Source organism: Camarhynchus parvulus, chromosome 1A, assembly GCF_901933205.1.
Source record: "Camarhynchus parvulus chromosome 1A, STF_HiC, whole genome shotgun sequence".
NCBI lineage: Eukaryota > Metazoa > Chordata > Aves > Passeriformes > Thraupidae > Camarhynchus > Camarhynchus parvulus.
Genome location: NC_044586.1, coordinates 57,041,431 through 57,053,851, shown reverse-complemented (window position 1 = coordinate 57,053,851; position 12,421 = coordinate 57,041,431). Strand labels below are relative to the sequence as shown.

The 12,421-nt window shown below is 37.2% G+C and overlaps 1 protein-coding gene across 3 annotated transcripts in view; it reads right to left on the bottom strand.

Annotated features, from left to right (window-relative positions):
* Positions 1-382: 382 nt before the first annotated feature.
* The window catches only part of ATXN7L1 (ataxin 7 like 1), a 111,670-nt gene continuing 99,631 nt past the window's right edge, over positions 383-12,421 (bottom strand). The window contains exons 10-12 of one of the 3 annotated variants that reach the window (XM_030961110.1): positions 10,166-11,117; positions 6,181-6,255; positions 383-3,483 (exon numbers count right to left, since the gene is read on the bottom strand). In XM_030961110.1, the coding sequence (XP_030816970.1) occupies positions 3,475-3,483; positions 6,181-6,255; positions 10,166-11,117 (1,036 nt within the window). In that variant the 3' untranslated portion in view covers positions 383-3,474. Of the gene's footprint in view, positions 3,484-3,538; positions 5,850-6,180; positions 6,256-10,165; positions 11,118-12,421 lie in introns of those variants that run through there. The other 2 variants (XM_030961108.1, XM_030961109.1) reach the window with 2 other exon arrangements.

Below are 12,421 nucleotides of genomic sequence, written 5' to 3'. Positions count from 1 at the left end.
ACTGGTTATAAATTTGTACTGCCCATTGAAGTGAGAATTCCTAAATCTAGCAGCTGTAACAAAGTTAATTCTTACACTGATAAGGAATGAGAAAATGCATTCAGCTAAGCAAAGGAATTTAAAAATGGTTTATCAGTGCAAAAAACCTCAGTAGCTAACCGCTGCATGTGTCTTGACATGTAAATACAGAAATATTTTAGACATGAATGCCAAAAATAAACCCAGGGAAATTCAGCCCTGTACAGAAAGCTGGGCAGATCTTTTGAACTACTGTGGAATTCTCAGTGCAGGGCATCTGCAAAGTGTATTTCAGCCTCTGGGAAGAGAAAGCAATACACACCATTTTTGCTTTGCAAAAAGGAATAATGACAAACTCCATCTGTTTCTTACAAACATATAAATTATTTTATTTACAAAGCCATGTTACAAAAAAAAAATAATAATAAAGCAAAAAACAAAAAAATACAATCGCTCACTAGAGAATATCTCCAGGCCCGGTGTTGAACCATGGCAGTATCAATCAGATACATGTTTGTTCTGGTTTTCCTTTTTTAAACTGTAAGCCATAGAATTTACTATTTACACCTACTTTAGACATTTATTCTGCTTACAATTATCACAAGCATGGAATGAATTCTATTTGATACTGCTAATACATAAAGGTGCAGGACAAAGAATGAAAATACTTAGTGTTACAAAATATGGATTGTAGAAAAGAAATTGGCTGTACAAGTATGGCATTTTTTTATCTTAGAATGATTGGACATGCTTTCTTCAAAAGTCTTCTGGAAAAGGTTCTAAAATCTGTAGTAGGAAAGCACAATATAGCAGGTGCAAATTCATTTCTGTGCAACAACAGTTATTTAATATATCCCATGACTGACCAGCTATGCAAAACCCACAGAGTTTTGTTAAAGTGCCATGGGTCAACAGCATAACAAAATATAAGGTGTAAATAGAAAAATTTCTTTTTTTCTTCTTTTTTTTTAAAACAATAGTTCACTGAGAATCAGCAATAATAGAATATGCTGTATAAACTATTCTCTACAAAGGTCGATCAGCACTATTTACAATTGTTACATCGATACAAAAGAAGGCATACAAGTTATCCAAGTCGCTTTTTATGGCTGACGGGCCTATGCATTGCGTATGTGGAACAACCAAAGCTTCTGAGCCTCTATTGCTGGAAACAAATCACAAGGTTTTCAGGCAAATGGGGAAGAAAAAGAACTACAAGTGAATGCTACACTAAGAATGCATTATAGGCTGGTCCAGTTTGTATCCACTTTTTCCCAAAAAGTTTACTTCCATTTCATTTTGCAGGCTAAAATTTCCGATACATTTAATTAAATAATGATTCTTTGATGATGAAAGAACACCACGGGATTTTACTTCGTGCTTAACTTTCCTGAAATGCTGTCAGGTGTAAGCCAGTTGAAAATAAAATTTAAGCAGCATTCAAAGGACAGGCTCCATAATTCAGCTTTCCAATTAAAAGATGCATGGAAACAGCTAAAGCTTCCTAAAACTACAAAATTGCTCCTTCAGTCACTGATTAGCATTATTTCTCAGAAGCAACCACTGAATCTCACAACCACTGTTTTCCCTCAACAAATAGAAATAGCAGTTCATTGATTACAGAGGATGACTTTGTTACTGAGATTTTTAAAATCCTGCAGTTTTATAACTCAAAATAAATTAAAAAAAATCAACATAGTACTGCTCCTAAAACTGAACAAGACAAAAATTGTGCAAAAATAACAAAGATATGTACACATTTTTCAGTCTGAAGAAATGTACAATAAAAACATAATTCAAAGAACATTTTAAAAATATAAACATTGCTTAAACTTTCCTAAGTTTCATACTGTTTCTGAAACTATACTGGTCAGTTAGCTCTGAAGTATAGCAAAACATAAATTATTACAAAATTAACACTATAAAAATTTATTTTAAGAATATTTCTAAACTTTTTTTCAAAGGGTCTAGCCTTGTTTATAATTGCTTAAACATTTTTAGTCTTAAAATTTGCCTTAACCCTTCTTTTTTTAAAAAAGAAAGTAGTAATAATCTCCCTATTTGCAGTCTCTTGCCTTTCCCCAAGATGTAAATAAACCAGCATATAAGTGCACTTTTAACACTGTAGAAATAAAAATTAACTCCTCTGTACTATTGTTCCAGTACCTAGTATTGGCTTCCTGATTATAAAATCTATATTTTATTAAAAAATTATTCAGTAATCCTATAAGAAACACTGTCAGTGCAATTCTATTAATGCAAGCCAATCTGCTCAACTCCTGTCCTCGCAAACCCAAACTGCTCACTGAAGTTATCAAGTGCTGTGTTCTTAAGAGTCTGGAAATCCCCCAAGATATGGGGATTTTACACATTGGGCCCCTGATAACAGTAATTACAGTTTGGTGCAAAATTCTGCTATGCATTGATTGAAGTATAGATTCCTTAAGAGCCTGATTCTGGAAGAGGCTGAACACTCAGAGTTCCCACTGAAATTATTAAATGCTGTAGGTACAGAGCACCAATCAGGATTAGTCCCTAAAGTTGCAGTGCCCCAGCTGTTTGCAAATTACTAAGAAATGCACTCAATTTTTATCCATAGGACAAGCTTAAATACAGAATTACTGTAATTTTTATTTAATGAAAAAATTTGGAGATCCTTTAAATAAATTCAAATCATGGTCTGGATTTTTTTTTTGGAATGTCCATTGTGTTCTGGTTAGGAAACAAAGGGAGCATTGCAACGCTAACAGCTTTAAAAGGCATGAAACATAACCAAGCAGAACGCACAGATCAGTGGCAAATACAAGTGGAAAAACTAAACAAATCACTATTACAGTTTTCTGTAAATTTAATTCTCATTAAAACCACAAATTCATAAAAGATTAAATCCATCTGCAGGACATAGAAAAGAAAAACCCTGTGGAGTAGGGCTGCTGAGAGCTAGAGATTATAGGCTGGTTCCTTTTCCTTGTTATGGAAGAGTCCTTATTCTACCAGTCCGGTTTGATGTCTTCTAAAAGAGAAACCAGAGCCAGGTTCAAAATCACACAATGTCTTTTGGTATAAAACACTTCAATAATGTCTGTGGCTGACAGTACTCAAAGCAGGAATTTATTTCAAGTCCCTGAACTAAATTTCCTCCCTGTTTACTGATTACATTAGACCTTTAAGAAAAGGAACTGCTTTGAATAAACGGCATATTTCCTTTTGGGATGGTCTGATCTTAGTAAGCTTTGGTGAATTTCATGTTCATTAACTTGGTTATCATTACAAATAAAGAGCAGCAATTAGACGACAACTCTGAAGAATCTTTTCCTCTACACAGCATGTTTTCATGCACAAGGAATCCTCACACAGCATACACGTTGTCACCTTCCCTTAATAAAATGATCTAGTTATTCAGTATTTAAAAACCACCGCACACTGAGGTCTTGAAGTGTTAACACTTTCAGGCACCTAAAAGCACTATGAAGACAAAAAGACTTGATTAGTTAAAAACCTAGAACAAGAATAAAATCTGGAGAAAACAAACATTTAATATATACAGACACAAATAATTTGACTGTAAAACTATCATTCCATTAATTTTTATTAAAGATCAAGTAGTTTTTGTAGGGAAAAGCAGTATTTTTTTTACTAAAGCAACAGTAATAGTTGGAAAAACAGGCATGCTTTTATGTATACAATCCCTAATTCAGGTCTCAAAGAAGGGCAGCAATATTGATATTGAACACTAATTGAGAAGAATCTGTTTGAGTTCAGCCTGATGGAGTTTAATGCAATGGGATGGAACTGACAGGCCCACAACAATTCTCATCATCCACCAGTACCACGGGACAACCTGAGTGAACTTCAATACATGGAGCAAATGATCAAAAGCAGCTACTCCTGTGACATCAGAACAACTACTACAGGCCACCTTCAGCTCACAACTAATAATGAGAAACACTCAGTTATGGGTGGCAAGTGACTTTCACAGCACTGCCACGTGTCTCTCTCTGACTGGCTGCTTTGGGAAGGCCACTGGAAGTGCTCCCAGCTGGACTGCACCCGGGCAGTCACAGGTGCAAACGAGACTGGGGTGTGGGTTGGGTTTAGAGCCCAACACAATTTTCCAAAAGCCACATCCTCACCCAGCCACTCAGCCCTGTGGTGAGTTATGGACCTCTCTCCCTTCTCTTGAGAACAACAATCCTCTCCCTTCTGAGCCAGCAGACAGCTCCGCCAGGTTGCCTGGCCAGGGAACACAGCGGAGGCAGCCCAGAGGAACTGCTCCATATGCACATTCAGCTGCAACTCTGCTTCCAACTGCATTGTTACAAGTCTGTTGTTATGATGTATTCATGAAAACTTGCCAGATTTTTCCAACTATAAACCCTGGTTTATAGCAGAGATTGTCTCTGCCTACAGACCTTGCTTCACTTGGACTCCCTGATTCTCATGGTTATAGTTACACTAACATTCAAAACCAGAGAGCTCAGCTTCCACAGTAATACCTTTACTGACACAGCATATACTTGTAGATCCACTTATTGTTACCTAATTATTAACACCTTTATAATGAAATATTACAGCATAGTTTAAGGCGGAAATTTTATTTAGGGACTATTCAATTGCTAGATTGGAGATAAAAGCTGCCAACAAAGCAGCTCAGATTTGACAGTGACAAACATTTATTAAATAGGGAATCATTATTCATGGTTCCAAATACTAAAATCCTATGTAAGTTAAAAAAAGTTTAATATAACTTAGTATCAACTTGATTTTTTTTGTATTTATACTTTGAGCTCCACAATCAACTGCCAAACTGACAGAAACATATTTTTAAAAAGAAAGAGTTTGTGGGGCTTAAAACAAGCAAACACTTCTATTTTTGATAAAGTTATGAAAACAGGCAGCTGAAAAGCTCTGCAATAATCTCAGTTTACATAGAGCTGACACAAAATTAATGTTTTGTACTCTGAGGTTTTCCCCATGGGATCTAGGCAACAGATCCCAACAAGTTCTGCTCCTCGGGTAGTGTGTATGTTATACTAACACAGGAGCAAGATGTTAAAACAAAAACAGTTTTGCACTTCAGAACAGTTTGTCACTGGCAGTTGGATGACAGTGTCACACAGAAAAATGCCACTCCTTAGAAGTATGAAGAAACTTTCCACTTTTTTCCCTTCAGAGTGGCTCTTCCATATATATTTGCATTCAGCAGTGAGAGAAAAAAAATTACTGTTTGGCAGTTCATCTGAAGATATGAGCGATTCAGAGTATTTTGAATGGGCATAAAGCGTGGGTGTGGGTTATCATTACTATTCTTTTCCTGGGTCTACACAGCAGAAACTAACAGCACAGCCATTTGGAATAACTACTTCATGCATACTTTAGCCAGAATACATAACAGAATTCTAAGACACTGGCTGTACAGAAAAACCCTCTGGATTACTTGTGACTACACGTTGCTGAGGTGGGAAACCTTTCCACACTAAAGAACTTGATATTATATTCTTGATAAAGTACTCAACTTGGAGAATCAAATAGTAGGGGCCATATTAAAATAAACAAGTGTAGCAGTCCTCCAGACAGATGAGGGCCAGATCAAAAAAGCTGAGTTGCAGCATTTATTATCATTGTCTAACTCAGAGACTGTTTAAGAAGAACTCACATTACACATGGTTTAGTTATGTTTTCAGATTAGTTTCTCTGAATAGTCAAGTACCTCATCTTTTCTGTCCTGCTTCTGCTCTCCCTTTGCTGCTTCACTTCTGGCCTATTTTTAAATGCTGTCCCTCCTGTGCCAGTCTGGGGACTCTGCTGTGCCATCTTGCTCAGCAGGAGAACTGGGATAGAAAAAACAGAGATCTGCTGCTGCTGAGCCTCTATCACCAAAGCAACAGCCAGTGAGCAGCACTGAGCTATAACCAATGAGCCAACCTGAGCTATAGCACAGGTGGTGAAAAACAACCAAAAAATGTGTAATTCATAATTCTTGGAGGGGAAAGTAGCTGGGGAAAAATGATATGAGAGGAGAAAACTAGTATTAGCTCACCAAAAGGCAGCTTCTATAAAGAACTGGATTCATAAAGAAATTATATTTAAAGGTTTTATAGCATGAAATGTTTCAAAACTGCTTACAGACTACTTAAGTACACTTTTTCAAAAGCAACTTACTTGTCTGTTGTGTACTGGGTTTGATGTACTCGAAGGACTGGATTGTGACAAAGCTACACTGCTATTTTTTCCAATCTGAAAAACATTAATTGAGCAGTATTGAGAGGCATATTTGTCAGTTGAATTCAGATGCTGGTGATGGCCTTCCCTTCCCTGTGTAACGTGGTACTAATCAGGTTGCATTTGGAACATAGGTATTTTGCTATTGCAAAAGATACACTTCAGATAGAATAACCATTATCTCAGAGCCTGTATAATTTCAATAGTCTGAAAAGGAACATAAATACTGTCCCAGGTCAGAAAATATCATGCAAAACAGTAGCTGAAGGAATAACCCCCCCACCTCTCTAGACTGAAATACTGGTTTCTCTAGTTACTGGAATCACTTAGGGCAGCTGCTCCAAGTCATGGGATCCTCCCCAGGAGACCTTCCCCACTCCTGGGGAGTTCAAATCAAGTGGCCAAGCACCAGAGCATGGCCTAAATTATTCTATTTTTTTCCATATATCATTACTCGATACAGCAAATATTAATCAAAAGAATGAAACTCCAGAGGTTCAAATTTGCATTTGTATCCATTTACTGCATCAGAGAATTTCTTTGGGTAGGAGTGTAAATTGTAGTACACATATATACATTTTAAAAGTACTTGTTATAATAATATATATAATAATGTATAATTTGTTATAATACTGCAAATATTCCATCTGCTTGTTTCAATGTTTGTGAGCTCACAGCACTCTGCAAGAGCAGCCTGTCATAGGTTTTTGTACAATGACCTGTAAACATGGTGTAGATACTTCTGTTGTGATACAAGAAGGGACACAGCTGTTGAGTCACAGGAGTGGTTCCTCAGGGGTTACAAGACTGATAAAACTGAACCATGGACACCTGTCTGTAAATGGCAGATGACTGCAGTGTGAAGAGTTGTTTACAAAGTCGCTGACTTCAAGTAACATCATTTTAATCCTTTGATGGAAAGGCAGCAAGGACCTGTCTCCTAAGCACTGAGAAATGCAGCAGCCAGTTCTTACTGACTTGTTGGGGGTGTGGCATGGGCTGGCAGGGCCTGCACAAGAGCAGCTTTCTCCCTCCCTTCTGCAGCATTGTTTGTAATTCTGCCATTTGAGGTACAGAGTGAAAGGCAGCCTCTTTCTTCCTCTTCCTGCCCTTTCTCACACAGAGATTGTTTGAAACAGTGTTCTCTGTTCACACTCTGTCCAGAATAAATGTTTAAAGTTTTTATTTACAGCTAGTTTTGAAGGTGCTCCCATGGTGCACGGAGATTAAAAGGATGGGTCTTTGCCTGTCCTGCTCCCTTCAGCTTGTTTTGCCTGTCTCAGCTGTTCTCTAGAGGCTAACATTCTTCAGCTACAAATCTTGACTAAAGATACACAACCTTTTATCTTTCCTGGTCATTCAGAACATTGAGACACATCTGCAAATCTTTCTTCTCTACATACACCATTACAGCATTCATAAACCCCTTCTTAAGAAATACATATCCTCCTTTTAAATGGAGAAATGGCCACACAGGCTGAACAGGTACAGCACTCTGAAAGGAAAGAAAGTTTCCCAGATGTCTTGGGTCTTTAATGATGGGAAACACCATTTCAAAAGTATAAGTGGGAGGCCAAAACTCAAATCCTATTTTTTTTCCCTCAGTGTCCTTTAAAAATAAAGTGTACTTCAAAACCCGATGATTTACACTTCCAGTCACTATCTATCCAGTCTAGAGTTGAATTAAATAAGAAAACTATACCTGAGCCTATCACCTGTTGCTGTGTTCTTAATCTCTTCAATTTCCCCTATTACATGAAGGAACAGGAGTAAGATTTTAAGCTACACCAATTTTTTTGGGTGGGATTTTTAATGTAATTGTATTTCTAGAACACATCAAGTCAAACAGCACAGCTTAAAAGGGAATTTAAATATTGTATTCTCCAGAGTTTCAATATACATATGTAGAGTATGTAATATTATTTGACCCATATGCTTAAATGGGTACAAATTCAATTTATTTTGTATTGCATAGAGTATCCTTGTCACAAAGACAATTAGCTGCCAGCTAGACTTCTGAAATACAATTAACTCCATTTTACCTCCTATTTTTGAGGAGGTAACACGTTTTAATATCTGTATAATATTTAATATAATGTTTTAACATGTTTAAATATCTGTATATTGTAACACTCATTACAAATATTTAACCTCTTACTTAAGAAAAAAATACTAGTCAGAATTACATTTTTACAAATATTCAGCAAAGACCTCTGATTGATTTCTTGTGGTTTATTTACTTCTATTGCTGTGCAACATGATGAAATGCATCACAAAACTGAAACAGGGATGACACTAAAGAACGGATTTGATCCCAAGGGAGCTCAGGATTTGAACTCAGAATCTCTGTAAGATTTCCTCACACTGTGCTAGCTACAGACACAGTCTGTGTCCTGGGAAAAGATTATACAATCCATTTCCTATTACCTATGTTTGTACCAAAGTACCAATTTGTACTTACTTTTTCTTTCCATTTGAAACCTTAAACCTCAGGGCAATTTAATCTTTTTGGACACACATGTTTCAAAATTCAGACTGAGTGACAGAAGGAAGAATTTACAGCAACCTCTACTGACTTCAGTTACCTGAAGATCAGTTCTGATTGCAGGACACATTTAAGAGGCATAGAATAGAAATAGAAATAATAGAAAGACAATGCCACTCCCCATTTTAAAAAGCCAAACAAGTCATCTCTGTGGCACCTCTGCTGGAAGTAGGAAAGAGAAAATATACCTGCTAGGCCATTCTTTGAGACATTCATTCTGTCTCCTACAGCAGCTTTAGGATTCATTTATTCCCTTTTTCCTCTCCCATTTCTGCCGTATTACTAATGGATTGCTCTGCCCTTACTATCTTCTTTTCAAAATTCCACTTGTTTTTATGTGCAATATCCTCAGGAAATGAGAGTTTCACAAACAAAAAAACCAAACCAAAGCAAAATTTCCTAAGCTACCTTCTCTGGATTCTCTGAGGTATCCTACTTTCTATGGCTTTGTCTTCCAGATGCCAGGGCCAAGCGCTGTTTTGTGTGCACAGCACAGCACTGGACACAGTAGCAGAATGAAGCAGTAGATCATTATAAAGATCATATTTAGATCATTATAAAGATCCTACTGGCAGCTTTCCCACCAGATCTTACTTCACATATACTTTTGTTCTTGTGTAGCACCACTGAAAGAGAAGCCAAAGCTCTGCTGCTGTCAATGAAGGAAGTGTGTGTAACCTTATCTGCTGCACTGACTTCAATATTCTGTGAACACAGGTACACTGAAAAAGGTAACCAAATATCCCCTAAAGGTCATCCAGTTAAGAACTTAATTTCTTAATTTTTTCCAGTTTCAAACAGGGAACAACATCTGTGGTCAGGCACCTCAGACTCTCTCCAGGAGAAAGGTAGATGTGTTTTACAGAAGAGATATGAAGAGACTAGCATAGCATTAGGAAATGAACCAGCAACAAGTTTGGGAAAAGAAATAAACAGAAATTCTGACTCTCATCTTCCTGTTTCAATAACACAATTTATTTCAGAAAGATGAGAATTAAGCAATTTTTTTTTCTAAAAATTATTTATCCATTCTGGACATTCAATTTTACTTTCAGAGATACAAATAGGTACTTTAATAATTGAATAAAAAAATCTCATAAAAATATTTTGAGAAAGTATTTATATATATACATATATATATATATATACATATACATACACATATGTATGTACATATATATAAATTTTTTTTAACTCTCAAAACATCTTTCTATGACTGGTACAAAACAAATACAAATATGTTTCTTTATTAACCTAGAAAGTAAGTTGTGTGATGAAAACCCATCTGAAGCAAATGTGGTATTTTCTTTTCAGAATGGATGAAATATTTCAAGGAAGTCAGACATGATCTGCAAAAAAATAACTGGAAGAGTCCCTTACCTGCCGAGAGATGGAGCTGCTTGTAGGATCTGGCACCGCAGAAATAAGGTTGGCAGTGCTCTTTCTATGAACACTATTCATACCAGGCATTTTAGTGATTTTACAGGCTTTGCTACTAGAACTAGAGTTTTTACGTTTTTTTCCTTCTGATTTGTCAAAAGAAAGGGGTAGAGAAGACACTGCATTATGTGCTCCCAGGGAGTGGTCCCCTGAGTGGTGCACGAGAGGAGATACAGACAGATTAGAAGTGTCAATACTGCTCACTACCATGCTCATGTGTTTCACTGAGTCTGTTGAACTACTTGACAGTGAAGTCCGTCCTGAGGGCTCCGATTTGGCACTGAGTGGGCTTGTTCCATTATTGGTATTGTGCACAGACACACTGTTATAGGAGGATGTCGCCTGATAGGAGTTCAACGTTGAACTGGGGTTCAGGACACAGTTCTTTTTGTGGGACCCTGAAAATGAAGATGAGGAAGATGTCTGCAAAGATAATGAGGATGATGACGACGATGAAGACGACGACTGCGGCTTTTTCTTTTTGTTACTCGAAGACTCATCACTCCGAGATGACAGGTCTTTCACTTTTGAGGATTTGCTGGTTTTTGTTTTGGATGGCTTGTGGGATGGGGAAGGGATGACTGCTGGCACTGGTGACACAGCTGATGGCGCCTTAAAAGTTGAGTCCATGATACTTAGGCTTGCAGCCATGTGAGGAAAAGCTGTGGTGTGTGACATTATGGAATTCGTCTCTGCCGCTGTCACAAAGGCTGCATTTGATAACATGGCTGATGTCATTATGTAAGAAGAAGTGATCCTTGAACTGATAGGTGTTGAAGGAATATACACTGCACTGGGATTGCTGAAGGGCTGTAAGACTGATGCTGGAAAAGGAGTGGAGACATGTGCTGCTGGAGAAGGCATGGGACTGTCTGCCGCAGGAGGGATTTTCCTAAACAGAAAAGGAAAGGAAAAAAAAATGAGATACATAAAAAATTCCATAAAAAAAGCAGATAGGAAATAATTTCCATTAACTTATTCAAAAAGGCGAACCTAGTTCATTATAATTTTGATTCCTATTCTATTCTATTAATCACATCCAGCAATTAAGTGCACAGTATTACAATTTAAACACAGTATTACAAATTTCATTTCCTTTTTCCTTCTTTTATTTTACCAAACAGTTACAAAATGCAAATAAAATGCCTGATGGTGGCACCTATACATATCCTAGTCACTATGTTTCATAAATTACATATCTTTTGCTTCAAAGTTCAGATTGTGGAACAGTTTCAATATCAACCTAAATTCATAGGTTAGATTTCATTAAGGCAGTAAATGAGCCATCTGGGGGGTTGTGAAGCACTTAATCATTGAGCACAAAGAGGAACGATCACCCCTTTCCAAATGCAGTGCTATTCCCAACAGATCTTTTGAGAGCTGGTTAGGTGGGATTAAACAGGCAAATTATTGATTAATTTCCACTAATATTGAAAAATTGACAAAATATTAAACAGAGCTTGATAAGCTTTATAAACAGCTGAATACTCTTTTGAGAAGAAAGTATAATAATATTACCTGTGAAATTAGTAGGATGTATTCAAATTCCTTTCCATTCAGCCATCACCTATTATTTTGTCTAATGTGGCATTATTGAAGAACCAGATCTTCATAATGTCTCTTGGAAAACTATTATGTGATCTTTTCTCATTATTTAGACCTACATTTGAGTCACAGTTTAATCCTATTTCTCTTTTCTAAGAAGCTGTACAGCCCCATAACTCTGCCCTTGGTATCCTCACTAGTGACACCTTTCCCATTTTTAAAGGCTTACTCTTACCCTCACAGAAGTACGATAAAGGAGCAGCCCTGGGTGTGCTGTCTTATCATAAATCAAATCCTAATTACAAGTGTTCTCTCCAGGTATTCCTCCTATGGAGACTGTTGGACAGAACACAGTTTATGGCACAGGTACATAAGGGATTACATACAGTCCATGCTGTCAGAAGTGAGGAAGTCCTACTGCCTGCCACTTGCAATGCAAACACAGCTGCTTATCAGAGCTGTCCTTCAGGCTCCTTTTAAAGAAGGGGCCAACAATTCCTACCCGCCTTTGCAAAGTACTTTGAGAACTAGAGATAGAAGTACTTTGTTAATGTTAGTTTTGAGAACATGGCCCTGCATCCCTGCACCTCTGGCCACAGCTGCAGAGCTACAGAACAGCAGCCTCATACCCAGCTCTGCCTGGGGAGCACA